The sequence below is a fragment of the Acanthopagrus latus genome, chromosome 10 (assembly GCF_904848185.1).
Source record: "Acanthopagrus latus isolate v.2019 chromosome 10, fAcaLat1.1, whole genome shotgun sequence".
Lineage (NCBI taxonomy): Eukaryota > Metazoa > Chordata > Actinopteri > Spariformes > Sparidae > Acanthopagrus > Acanthopagrus latus.
In genome coordinates, this window is record NC_051048.1 from 16,027,034 (window position 1) to 16,040,807 (window position 13,774).

A 13,774-nucleotide genomic window follows, 5' to 3' on the forward strand; every position below is an offset into this window, starting at 1 on the left:
TTCTGAATAAACAAGCTGTTCTCAGAGTAAAATAAGGTCCCCAGAACACTGTTTGGAACTGGAAAGGTCTAAAATAGTCTAAAATAAACAAAGTGAAACAATATGGAATTGTGTCATCCTTTAAGGTCAGTTTGTTTCTTAAATCATAAAAAACAAAGGATTTTGTTTAGTTTGAAAATCAGTCCATGCAGATCTTTCTCTTCTGATTAACATGTCTTCCCCGAAACTACATAATGCACTTTTAACGGCAAACCAAAGAAACATAATGTTGAGGACACAAAGAAAATCTTTCTCAAAAATGCTGGCTATCAAATAGTTAGTTTATTGATCGAGGGGCCTACTGCTGGTTACTGGTGGTCATTAACCTCCTCTTTGATTGCTTTGATTCTTCAGTTATAATGATCAACATCTTCATAAAATATGTTTTTTCTTGGTACTATTTATGAAAGGATCTTGATATTTTTTTATTTTTTTTCTCCAAACATTCGGACTGCAATCATGCTCTGACTTGAAAAAGATCTTAATTTTCATTCATTCACAACAATGTATTACTCTCTCTCGCTCCACTTCTTAAACGGCTGAATGTGGTAGTTTTATATTTCAGTTAAACCAACCAGATTTTGACATGATTAAAACAGCTAAGCTGGACCCCCCCCCCCCCCCCCAAGCTCAGAGGAGGGACCTGGTCAGTGTCCTGTTTATCAGAATCTCTGACACAGTTGAATGTCTAAAGAATTATTCAAACTTGGATTTAACCTGCATGCTTTAATCAGGGTTTAATCGTAGATTTAGTCATAGGACCAGTCATGTTGTTGATGGCATTTCAAATCTCTTCTCTGCTGTTGTCATCTGTTGTTTTAGTGCAAAATCCTTGTGACTCTTGTCCACCCCACTGACCTACATATCCACTTCCCACCTCATTTCATTCAGATCTCTCAGAATATGATTGACATCTCAATGTGGCAAAAGACTATATCTCATCCGACGTCTAATTCACAACTTCTGGTCGGTCCTGCCCATCTGTGGTTCAAGTACCACCCACTATCAGTTTAAGCCCAGCCCATACTGTATACAGATACGTATAATTCAGTTTGTTGAACAGATACAAATAATGGTTTGCACATCCCTTGTTTCATAGCTGAAGTCACTTCAAAGAAAAACCTCATGATTTGCTTAGTTTATTGCAAAGCAAGTAACTTTACATGAATAGAATATGGTGGAATCATGCTAAGTGTTCATGTTTCAGGAAAATTCAAATTAGCATCAAAAAAGAAAAACAAGCTGTCGTTACAACAAGGCACAGAAACACACAGAAGCCCATGAAGGCCATAACTACAATTATTTTAATTACCTTAAGTCGACATTAATTATGCAATATAATACCATATACATATATATAGTTAATTATAACTTTACCTCTAAACAACTACGATCATTTTCTAATTTGTCTCATCAAAAGGTCATTCTGTATCATAACTGATAGTTTAATGTTATATCAGCAGTATTATGTCGACACACATAGATGGCCTCTTGACAGGTGTAGCAATGTTTTTATAAACTGAAAATGTCGGATCAGGGAATAACCATTATTGACAGTTCATCTGACTGTTATCCAATCCAACGTATGCACATACTTTATTGGCCTACACCATTCAAACCGCCACTGTGGGTCATGTGTTTTCCCCAGGCTGATGGGAGGTTGCAGCACACTGGACAGTAACACATCTGCTTTGAGTTGATGAATGTATGTAAGACTGTTTCATTCATTCTGCGTCCATACAAACATATTCAGGTCATTATCTTAGGTCGTTCTTTCTTGTAACTGTCACCGAGTGCTTGCTCATGGGGGAATTGAATCTGACTTGACTACGGCTTCACAGTGGAGTACACACATTCACTGTCGGTGTTGTTCCTCGGTGTTGTTGATCTTCTGGGCTTGTGAGCCCTCAAAGCAGCGTAATGAACGCTCTCTGTGTCTTGGTGTAGCTGGTAACAAAAAGTGGTGCATCTCTATTATAAAAATCACAATACTGTCGACATTTGACAACTAAGCATACCATTAAATTATATCTATGTATTTATATAGTTCATAGACTGACACCTAACTTGTACAAATTACTTTTATTTACCATGACACCTACCAAGTAAAAATAAATATTGCTTTGCCAATAAAAAAAAAAAAAACCTCTATTTTAAATAGAAAATGTTACTTACCACTGTATCTGGAGTAGAGGTTTCTGAAAATGTTACATGGGGAGACACACAATTAAAATCATTGTATTGAAATGCATAATACACTCAATACTGTCTGATTCAAATAGTATCAGTTACCTGTACACTGGCAGTTTATTTTGTTCATCTTGAACACTGAGAAAGCCAGTACAACAACCAGGACGGTGGTGAATGTCAAAGCTGCACTCAAGACGTACACCAAGACGAGAGAGTCCACCTTATCTGTGTGGATAGACAGCGGCAGACATGACAGAGCTCTGAGATCTTCTTTCTTTTAATGTTAATTAAACAATAGTTTTAGATGTTTTTAACTCAATATTTCAATAATATTGGTACATTGGTACAATATTACTAAATTTTGGAATTGAGGAAATTAACACAGAACAAAATTTGCCATCCTCATCCTAACTAAAAATTAATTCTACAGTTTTGAGTGAATGAAACAAGGACTGTAGATCATTATCTCCTACAGCTCAGTGAAGAAATTCTCACTGCCAGTATGTACATGACCAGGAGCTCTGGTGAGCATGTGATAATTAAGAAAAACAGAACAAAAATAGCATTACTATTTCTCAAATGAGAAACTTACCTTTCAAGTCTCCATTGGTTCTGTTTCCAAAAAGTATATGTTCACATGTGGCAACAGCACAGTAGTAGGTCCCACCATGAGAAAGATTCAGGCTCTTCATTGGCAAATTGTAGACACAGGTGTGTGTTTGTGTGTTGTCTTTCCTCTCACACTGATCATTCCTGCCTCCATGGGTGTAAATGAGTCCTGGTTGAGGTTCTTGAGAGTGTTTGAACCAGTAAACACTGTGTTCTCCATCACAGGTCCCAGTGTGTACTGTACAGTTCAGATTCACAGAGCCTCCTGGCTGGATGATCTCAGATGGTGACTGATGTACCAAAGCTGGGATGTTCAAACCTGAACCCTTCACACTGATGGTTGTGCCCTCACAAAATTCAAACTCATGGTCATATAAATTGGTCCCTATGCAGTAGTAAGTAGCTGAGTCTGAAATTTGCACATCTGAAATCTTCAGGTGACATTTATGGTTTTTAGTCTCCACTGAGAATCGGGAATCGTTCTTAAAGGCATCATAAAGGGTGCCGATATTATTGCGTTTGTAGAAAGTAGACACCAGCGCTGGTGTCTGTCCCACAGCTTGCTTAAACCAGTGGAACATCACTGCTTTGTCGTCTTGGCAGGAGCACTGCAAAGTCACGTTAGATCCAACGTCAGCTGATTGAAAATCTAATGATGATTGTTTTAAAGTCGTCATATGAGCTGAGGAGAAAATGAAGAAACAAAGCATGTACACAGTTAATCTAATGCTGTTATGTTGTAATGATCTGTATCACAGACTGCATAATAACATGCCACAAACCAACATGTTTCAAAGTATTATAGTGCAGTAACAAAACACAACTTACCCATATTGGCCATGAACACGCATGTGAAAAACAGAGCAAAGCTTGGAGATGTCATCGTGCTTCAGATGCTGTGCTGAATGAACTGAATCTCTATCCGTTCTCTTCTCTTCACAGAGGAGAATGTACGTGATTGGCCAGAATGAACATCCTATTATGGAAACAGTGCACACATGATCATTGTCCCCCCACCTTGGGACAGTAACAACAACATGACTCGAACAAACTCACCACATACAGCACTGGAAGGATCATTTTCATGACAGGTTGATTAAGGATCATTTATTTCAACTGTTTCTCTGACTTTCTGCTGTTTGAGTCACAGCCCTATATATGATAGACAACACTTCCACATTAAAATGTCTGAAAATGACCAGACTTTTTGTTCTACATTTTCTTGATTTAAGTAGGGGAGACCGGGTATGGTTGTAACATGGGAAGAGATTAATACCACTATATCCACTAATCGGGGATAACATAGTCACATGATCCTTTCAGTGTGTACCCACTTCCTACTTCCTCCCTGATCACACATGGTGGTTGGCAAGGCTGGAAAAAGGTGCATGCAGACTCCACAGAGAAAAATATGATTTTGAGGTAAGAAAGTCAATTTTTATAAACAATGTAATTTGTAGATGTAGGTGAGCCTAAGCATTTTTTCTCACATTGGTTTGAATTTCGGACATTTGTTTGCACTAAGACAAGCAGCTCGAAACTAAAAATCGAAAACCTTTTCAATGGATCAAGAGCTGTTACTTTATCTTTCTGAAGACAACCACTATCAATCATGGCACACAGCCACTGCCACCACAGGCCAGCCCACCCCCCCGTTTTTACTGTTCCCACAGCGCCCTCTACCAGCAGCCCTATCGTGCCACCATTGTCAGCCCCACGACAACTGGCAACTTCACTCTGGCTTCTTCCACCCCTCCCATCTGCCCCCTTCATCTACAAGACCCTCACCCATTCAACTTCAACAGATCCTATCAGGGACATACATTGACCTTGCCCAACTCCAACCTCCGCCGCCCCCAGGAAGCTCCCTACACCATCCAGACCTCACAGCTGTGGCATGTGCCTTTGCCTTCTCACTTTACTGAGACGCCATGTGCTCTGTCTCCCCCGACCGCAGGGCCGAGATGGATGACTTACTCTCCACCATCTTGAACCTGGCTCTGTGGTTCGGCTGCACAGGTTTTTATCCTTACAATGTTCTTTTTTCCTCCGAAGCCACTGGCCGTTTCCACAATTTCAACCAGGGCACCTACTAGGGGACCCTGGACTCAAAGCTCCTTTGATGCATATTTGCAGCAAGACCCTCCCTGACCCTCCCCGTTTCCCTGTTCACTGAATACAGTGTAGGATCCAGCACAAACCTCTGATTCCTCTGCATCATCCTCGACACACCTACACCAGCTCCTGTCCACGCAGACACCTCAAATTCGCTCTTCGCACCAAACCTGAAATCCTATCTTTTATCTCCTATTGACCTTCCGTGCCACCCACCTGTTTTTCCTCCATGTTGAAGTCACCTTCGAGGACTCCCATGAAATGGAGCACATACCCAACCCTCCACCCTCGCTTTATGGAACTGCATCTTTTTTTTCTTTTCTTTTACGACAAAAAAATCACCCAGCCCAAGGACATCCAGCTGTGCACTGACGCCGTACTCTTAGTAGGTTCGTAAGCTACCACGGTGGTAGATAGTGTATCATCCATTGGCCCCTCGACTGTCCTCACTCTCTCATTGCTTTGCCCTCTACAAACGTATCCAGTCGCCATCATGTGTCCAACGCACTCGACCCTACCGTTTCTACATCACAGTGCATTTGATGCCCCTTTCTGCCGTCCAACCATTAAACACTGAACAGGAACTGCACTTCACTGCAGAAACTGAGAGATCAGGGGTCCAGTGGTCTTCCCAGTGTAGGTTACAAGCGCAGTGTAGGTTACAACAGAGTTTTCTCAGAGGTGCAGGAGCAAGTGTCTGCTGACTTGACCTGGACAATCAGATGCATGTGACAGGTTAGCCACTGGAGAGTCACAGAGATATTGTTCTGAATCGTTCTTTTATTTCAATAAACCTCATTGCATCTGTTTTGCCTTCTCATATCTAATTGTTACAACCTACCTTGGTAGTGCGGTAGGTTGTACCAAAGGAGCACCGTGAATCTGACATCAACTCAAGAGGTCTGTGATATTTTTTCTGAAGTTTGAATTGGTTCCATTTGTAGTAAACAAATGTTGGTACGTCTATAAATGTTTGAGAACAATAGCTCAAAAAGTCTGTGAGTTACATACATTCATAACCTTGTCTGTGAACGTTACTGCAATGATGATGGAACTTCTTCAGCAATTGTGGTTGTATAGCAACTCAGATTTTGAACTTGAATTATTCATTCATCAAGATCTGATATGTGATTAAAATGTTCCCCTTCATTTTTCTGAGCAGTGCACACGGGGTTCTGTAGTGGGCAGGGTTTGGCACTGAGGCTGACCCTGCTTACCAACGTGAAGTGAGTATTTGATGCATTGGGAATGAGACTCAAGAATTAACTATCTTATAAATTGGACCGTAAACCATTCAATCCAGTCGCTGTAAGGGCTAGTAGTTCCTGTTTGTGTACACATCATGTTAAGTGCAGCGAACACAACCCTCTGCTCTCTGCTGCTTTCTGAGCTGCAATACGCTGTGGCCTCGAGACCACAGGCCGGTCTTCCTGTGCTCAAGCTAGGACTTAACTTTCCACCAGCTGAAACTTGTTCACACAGTTCACACTTTAACCACCACAGGAGTCAAGACAAACATCAGTTGCTGGGAGTTGTTCAAAGGTTGCACTCTTCACTTACACTTTTGGTAAGCGTGAGGTATTTATAGCTCAGATGATGCTCTGTCAATAGGTGTGTTTCCATCCACCTGTTTTAGGTGCATCTATAAATTGTGCATAAAAAAATAGTAACAACACAAATTTGAAATCCATTCTTGAAATACTGCAAAAAACTTTTTTACACTTGGGCCAGGAAAAAAAAAAGATGGTGTACAGATTATAGTGAAATGTGATATAATGCAATGAAAACAGATCACTGAAGACGCTGCTCTGACACCCCTCTCACACTTGACAAGAAACCCACTAACATCTGGCTCCTGTCTACAGTGCAACAGACAATCATTCTCCATTCAAAGGACTCTATTAGTCACACATATTTATTGGCTGTGATAATTTTCAGCCCCTGATCCCAGAGCTACTTTGTTTTCTCGCAATCAAATGTCAGGGCGTTCTCCCATAGAGCTCTTAAAATAATCCACAGAGCAACTTAAAGGTGCTGAATGGTACATTTTGTTGCACTGGTTTGCAGGAGACCCTGTATGACTTGTTTTTTTTTTTTTGTTTTTTTTAATCTGAATATTCAGAAATGGCCCGTCCCACCCTGTCAGTTCACATTCTTTTCACCACACCAGCAAAGAAAACCTTTGTGGTTTCTGAACAAACACAGATGCACAAACGCTCACACACTGGTGCATAGCTTCACAATGCTTTGTCCTACAGCGTCATTCACATGCACAGGACATATATTATTATCTTTTCCCTGCTCACCACACGGAAACTATAAAAGGATCTGTAAATTGTTGTGCGCGTGACACACTATATTCTTCAGCTGTGACTTCTGATATGCATTTGTCATCGTATTAGTGCTCATGTTTCTGTCAGGCAAAAAGTCGAGTAGGTAACAGCACCAAAAACAGAGGTACAAAGCAGTGAAAATATGGACACTTCTCATGTGTTGTCTATGCAAAAGCTTGTTTAATGGGTTTATTTGAAAGCAACACTTACAATCATCATATTTAGGTGACATCATGTAGACAAAGCCAGATTATTCTTTTTAAAGAGTCAGTATGAAGTCATGTTCATACTCTACACACCACTCATTCCACCAGTGCCACCGTGAACTACCTCTCCTCCTCCCTCTGCCTCTCAACCAGAAACAGATAAACATTCACATTGCATGTCTTTGTTGTAGCAGCTTATGTGGACACCCCAGCTCAGAGCAGGGACCTGGTCAGCATCCGGTTTATCAGAATCTCTGACACAATTGCATTTCTTTAAAAAAAAAAATGCTTTAATCAGGGTTTAATCATTAAGTCACAGCCCGGCCCATAATGTGCACAGATACATATAATTTAGTTTGTTGAACAGATACAAATAATGGTTTGCACATCCCTTGTTTCATAGCTGACGTCACTTCAAAGAAAACCCTCAAGACATGATTTGCTTTGTTTACTGCAAAGCAAGTAACTTGGTAAGTCTTCATGTTTCAGGAAAATTCAATTGAGCCCCATAAAAAAAGAAAAACAGCATCTTGCTGTAGATCATATGGGCCATATTATATCAGCAGTACTATGTCGGCATATATCCAACGGTAATCCAATTTCACAAATGGATACACACTTACATGCAAACACTTTATTAACCTATCTCATTCAAACCACCACTGAGGGTTATGTGTTTCCTCCAGGCCGATGAGAGGTTGTAGACTGCTGGACAGAAACAGATCTGCTTTGAGTTGATGACTGTATGTGTGCATGTATGACTGTTTCATTCATTCTGCCTCCACATAAACATGACCAGTTCTTTCTTGTAACTATCACCGAGTGCTTGCTCATAGGGGAAATTAATCTGACTTGACTACGGCTTCACACTGGAGTACACACATTCACTGTCGGTGTTGTTCCTCTGTCTTCTTGCTCTGTTGGGTTTGTGAGCCCTTAAAGCAGCGTAATGAAGGCTCTCTGTGTCTTGGTGTAACTGTTGGAAATATAAGATGGATTATCACTTTTATAAACGATACAGCGCAAGAATGAGATGAATAGAGCTCGGCAAGTGTCACTGAGGAAAACAAGAAAACAAATGAATGCTCTAAAATGAATCATTTTAGTGCCCCAAATGAACAGAATATAAAATGTAACAACACTGTTAACATTTGACAACTTAACATACAGTTATGGAGTTCAAATTACATCTATGTATCTCTATGTGCTGTCCGTAGCCTGACACCTAACTGGTTAAAATTACTTTTATCTACCATGACACCTGTCTGGTAAAAGTAAAAAAAAAATATATTGTTGTGCTATTAAAATTCTCCATTATCAATAGAATACCGCTTACCGCTGTATCTGGAAACGTTACATTGTGACACAAAATGAAAATCGGTTAATTGAAATGCAACACACAATCAATACTTGCAGGTAGATTCAATTAAAGGGATAGTTCATGTTTTTTGAATTGGGGTCATATAAAGCACACATCTATAGTCGATCTGTTCCCTACCGTAATCACCGATCAGCACAGCCTCTTTTGGCACTACATTTTTGTCAACCGTAGAACCTCCGTATACCTACACAGTTACGCTAATGCGTAGGGATAGGGATCGAAAGTAAACCTCTCGTCCAGCAGCTGGGCCTCGCACTGTATTTCGCCGCTCGCAGATCATCTGTTGCCCAGTTGCGCTAATGCGTAGGGATACGGAGGTTCTGTGTTTGAGAAAATGTAGTGCCAAAAGAAAGGGCGGTCTGACGGCGATGTCAAGCGGTGTGAATTTTCCCTATACAACGTACACTTGAACTGTCATAGATTTTTTAGGTGAGCCTTGTTTTAGGTGGTTAAATTTCGCTTTTTCTCTGGACCCTGTTCACTACAAAGCTGAGCATCTGGGCTGGAGCGGCTCTCTACTTCTCCAAACTGAGGCTGCGCTGATCGGTGATTACGGTAGGGAACAGATCGACTATAGATATGTACTTTATATGACCCCACTTCAAAAAACACAAACTATCCCTTTAAGTATCAGTTACCTGTACACTGGCAGTTTATTTTGTTCATCTTGTACACTGAGAAAGCCAGTAAAGCAACCAGCATGATGGTGAATGCCAAAGCCGCACTCAAGAAGTACACCAAGACGAAAGAGTCCACCTCATCTGTGCAGGGAGACAGCGGCAGACATGATGGAGCTCTGAGATGTTTTTCTATTAATTCCATTTTGAACAATGCTGACATGCAAATCTGTATATTGAAAAAGTTACTGTAATTCTTAAAACAAAACAAAATCCATAGTTCTTATCCTGATCCTGAAGAATTGTACAATTTCACTTGAACAAAACAAGTACTGTAGATCTGTATGTCCTACAGCTGAAGGAAGAAATTGCTTCAACGCCAACGTGTTATTCACCAGCAGCTCATGTCAGCATGATTATTAAGAAAAAGAGGAAAATGAACATTACATTTTCTCAAATGAGAAACCCTCTGCTAGAAGCGTACTTACCTTTCAAGTCTCTATTGGTCCCGTTTCCAAACAGTATGTGTCCACATGAAGCAACAGCACAGTAGTAGGTCCCAGCATGAGAAAGATTCAGGCTCTTCATTGGCAAGTTGTAGACACAGGTGTGTGTTTGTGTGTTGTCTTTCCTCTCACACTGATCATTCCTGCCTCCATGGGTGTAAATGAGTCCTGGATGAGATTCCTGAGAGTGTTTGAACCAGTAAACACTGTGTTCTCCATCACAGGTCCCAGTGTGTACTGTACAGTTCAGAGTCACAGAGTCTCCTGGCTGGACGATCTCAGATGCTGACTGATGTACCCAAGCTGGGATGTTCAGACCTGAACCCTTCACACTGACGGTTGTGCCCTCACAGAATTCAAATACATTGTCAAATAAATTGGTCCCTACGCAGTAGTAAGTAGCTGAGTCTGAAATTCTCAGATCTGAAATCCTGAGGTAACATTTATGGTGTTCAGTGTCCACAGAGAATCGGTAATTGTTCTTAAATTCATCGTGAAAGTTGCCTTTATTATTATGCTTGTAGAAAGAAGACACCAGCACTGGTGTCTGTCCCACAGCTTGCTTATACCAGTGAAACATCACCGTTTTATCGTCTTGGCAGGAGCACAGCAAAGTCATGTTAGCTCCAACATCGACTGATTGAAAAGCTAATGAAGATCGTTTTAAAGTCGTCATACGAGCTGAGGAGAAAATGAGAAACAAAACATGTACATAGTTAATCTAATGCTGGCATGTTGTAATGACCTGTATCACAGACTGCATGAAAACATGTTACAAAGCGACACATGGTAAAGTATTATAGTGCAGTAACAAAACACAACTTACCCATAGTGGCCATGAACACACATGTGAAAAACAGAGCAAAGCTTGGAGATGTCATCGTGCCTCAGATGCTGTGCTGAATGAATTGAATCTCTATACGTTCTCTTCTCTTCAGAGGGGAGACTGTGGCTGATTGGCCAATCAGAATGAACATCCTATTATGGAAACAGTGCACACGTTCATCGGCCCTACTACCTTGGGACAGTAACAACAACGTGACTCGAGCAAACTTGCCACATTCAGCCTTTTCAAGATAAGATTATTAAGGGACATTTAAATCCAGTTATTTACTTTTCTGCTGTTTGATCCAGAGTTGCAGATATGATATACAACATTTCTGAATTAAAAAGATGAGAAACCGCCTGGACCTTTTGTTCTACATTTTCTTCAGTTGTGTCCTTATAATTTTTCCCACAACATTCAAACCTCGAAAATGGTTTTACACAATGACACCATGCATTTCGTTTTGCAGTAACCTCCTATGACAAAAGATAAATCAGAGAGTGAGGAAGGGGTTTTGAATAAAGTAATATTATTTTGATTCACATGATGGTACGATTCATTACGTTGCTGCCGTTACTTTTAGGATAGGGAAGTGTTATGATTGGGTTTTGGAGTAGCCTGTTCGTGGTCTATTTCTGTGCTTTGTGATTCAGTGCTTGGTGTGGCTTTGTTGCTGGTCGGAGCTGTGCCGACCCACAGTCCATCAGCACCTGCTCTTATACCCAGACCTTCTCTCTGCGCAGTGTATCACCGGCTCCATTTATACACGATAGCTCTCTGTATTTATGTATTTAGAAATCTCACTTTCGTTTTCTTGCCAGGGCTCTAATCCTGCTTTTCACCTCTTCCAGTTTTACCGGACCATACTTGTAGACCAGCTCATTGCAACCCAGCGTCCTGCACCTCTGCCACCACTCACAACCCTGACCGCCTGAGCCAGCCGGTAACCGCGAGCCTCCACCTGCATCACCCTGGAAGCCACTGACCAGCGCTCAAGCTCACTGTCAGCACCCACGTTGTGTAACTAGCAAATGTGCTTGCACCCACTTGCGTGCCCCTGGGCGCGTTGGTCTTGGAATGAGGTGTGGTCAGGCACACTGGTGGCACTGATTGCTATCTTGAGGCAGCAGAAGGTGATGGTGCGACAGACCAACAAAAAACTGGTTTAAGGTCAAAAGTGCAATCTGTTTACTGCTATCTAAAGGAGCTCCTTCTCCTCCTCAGTTTAATATCAGGCGCTGGCACACCTGGTTCTTAAAGGGCATAGGAGATGACACTTGGACTAGTTTGATTTATGTGACTAATTCAGAGTCGAAATACAACCCCTTTGCGCACTTTGCCCACAGTTAATCCGCTGTCCAACTAGTAAAAATGACTTAGACAAGCCCTGCACGCAGTAGAGCTTTGTGCTACAGAACATGCACTATAGACTGTCTAAATAGGGCCCCAGGTGTTTATTCTCCAGAGGTTCGGTTATCTAGGCAGCTGAGCAGCGGCTCTTGCCCCATACTCTGGAAACATGTTTTGTTTGTTTTGATAATGTGCCCTCCAGCAGCAGAAGTTCTGTACATTTAATGTTCAACAACTGGATTTAGACAGTAGCACTACCAGCTGTACTACACTTTGTTCTATAGTGTGAAGGGTTTGGCACATGGACGTTTGTTCACATAAAATGAATACCTACCAATATTCAGGGGGGACTCATTCTCCTGATTTGTCAACACGAACAGCCAGCAAATCTGACAAATTAAATCTAAAAACTGAAAACCAAACACAAAAATAAGTGTGTGCCAAAGTTGTGATCAATAACAGATTATTAAATGTACATGCAGGTGCATGAAGTTCATACCAAATAGTTTGCAGCAAGTGTGCAGCACTGGTCTCTGTCCTGCTGTGCATCCAAACTGCTGCAGGTAATAACTTATGTATTTATTTATTTTTGTGTAAGACCTTAAAAACATGATAATAATTGAGTTGTTCCATACCTTATAATACAACTAATACTAATGGAAATTTTCACTCTGAGGAGGGTACCACTTCACAAAACACCATACTCTCCACCAACGTTACAGTGTTAAAGGTCCACTTTGTAAGATAGCTCGTCAAGTGTTGATGCTTTGGTATGGTGGCGGACCCCGCCTACCAACCCAAAGCGTCAGTGGAGGACCTTTCACACCAATCATTGTAAGCGCTTGCAGTTCCTGTTTGTGTACACACCATGTTATGTGCAGTGAAGAAACAACCCTTGTTTCACACAGCTACAGCCACCCTTCCAAATTGCCTTCTCTCTGCTGCTTTCTGAGCTGCTATGCTGTGGCCTCAAGACCACAGGTCGGTCTTCCTGTGCTCAAGCTAGGACCCAAGTTTCCATAAGCTGCAAGCTTTGTCACAGCAGTTCACACTTTAGTCACCGCAGGAGTCAAAACAAACATCAGTTGCTGAGAGCTGCCCAGTTACAAGGTTGTTCTGGTAAGCGCGAGGTATTTATAGGTCAGCGGGGATTTTTGAAGATGCTCTGTCAATAGGTGTGTTTCCATCCACCTGTTTTAGGCGCATTTTCAAATTGTGCATAAAAAAACAAGAGTGACAACGCCCCAAATCTTAAATACAGTCTTGACATCTTGCAAAAAAAAGTTTTTTTCACATCTGGCTCAGGTGAAAAAAAATTCAGTGTATCGTTTGTGAAAGTGAAATGTGATATAGTGCGATGAAAACAGATCACTGAAGACTCTGCTCTACTGAAGAGAAAATGGAAGCAGACTAATACCCCTTTCGCACTGGACAAGAAAGCCACTAACATCTGGCTTTTGTCTTCAGCGGGAAATGCATTTCATTCTCTAGTCAAAGGGCCCTGCAGTAGTAATGGGTATTATGTGGGGACCTTAATTGACCATTCCGAAGTCCCACCCCTTCAGTTACTGCTGCTAGGTTGGACAAACTTGACAGTAAGAA

The 13,774-nt window shown here is 41.4% G+C and overlaps 1 protein-coding gene across 2 annotated transcripts; it reads right to left on the reverse strand.

Annotated features, from left to right (window-relative positions):
- Positions 1-1,221: 1,221 nt before the first annotated feature.
- LOC119027847 lies at positions 1,222-10,939 on the reverse strand. 2 transcript variants are annotated; one of them, XM_037113333.1, is made up of 5 exons: positions 10,823-10,939; positions 9,979-10,677; positions 9,512-9,634; positions 2,215-2,237; positions 1,222-1,986 (listed from the first exon to the last, which is right to left on the reverse strand). In XM_037113333.1, the coding sequence occupies exons 1-5, from the start codon at positions 10,875-10,877 to the stop codon at positions 1,867-1,869; spliced, it is 1,020 nt and encodes a 339-aa protein (XP_036969228.1). In that variant the 5' UTR covers positions 10,878-10,939; the 3' UTR covers positions 1,222-1,866. The 2 variants fall into 2 exon arrangements, with proteins under 2 accessions (XP_036969228.1, XP_036969227.1); XM_037113332.1 differs by lacking the exons at positions 9,512-9,634; positions 9,979-10,677; positions 10,823-10,939 and adding exons at positions 2,332-2,454; positions 2,822-3,520; positions 3,667-3,774.
- Positions 10,940-13,774: the final 2,835 nt, after the last annotated feature.

Excerpts from the sequence above, each read along its gene's own strand:
- LOC119027847 (XM_037113333.1), bottom strand. The coding sequence starts at position 10,877 with ATGACATCTCCAAGCTTTGCTCTGTTTTTCACATGTGTGTTCATGGCC. Across the intron at positions 9,635-9,978 it reads GACCAATAGAGACTTGAAAG|ATGAGGTGGACTCTTTCGTC; the intron begins GTAAGTACGCTT and ends CTCCCTGCACAG. Across the intron at positions 1,987-2,214 it reads CCTCTACTCCAGATACAGTG|CTACACCAAGACACAGAGAG; the intron begins GTAAGTAACATT and ends TTTTGTTACCAG.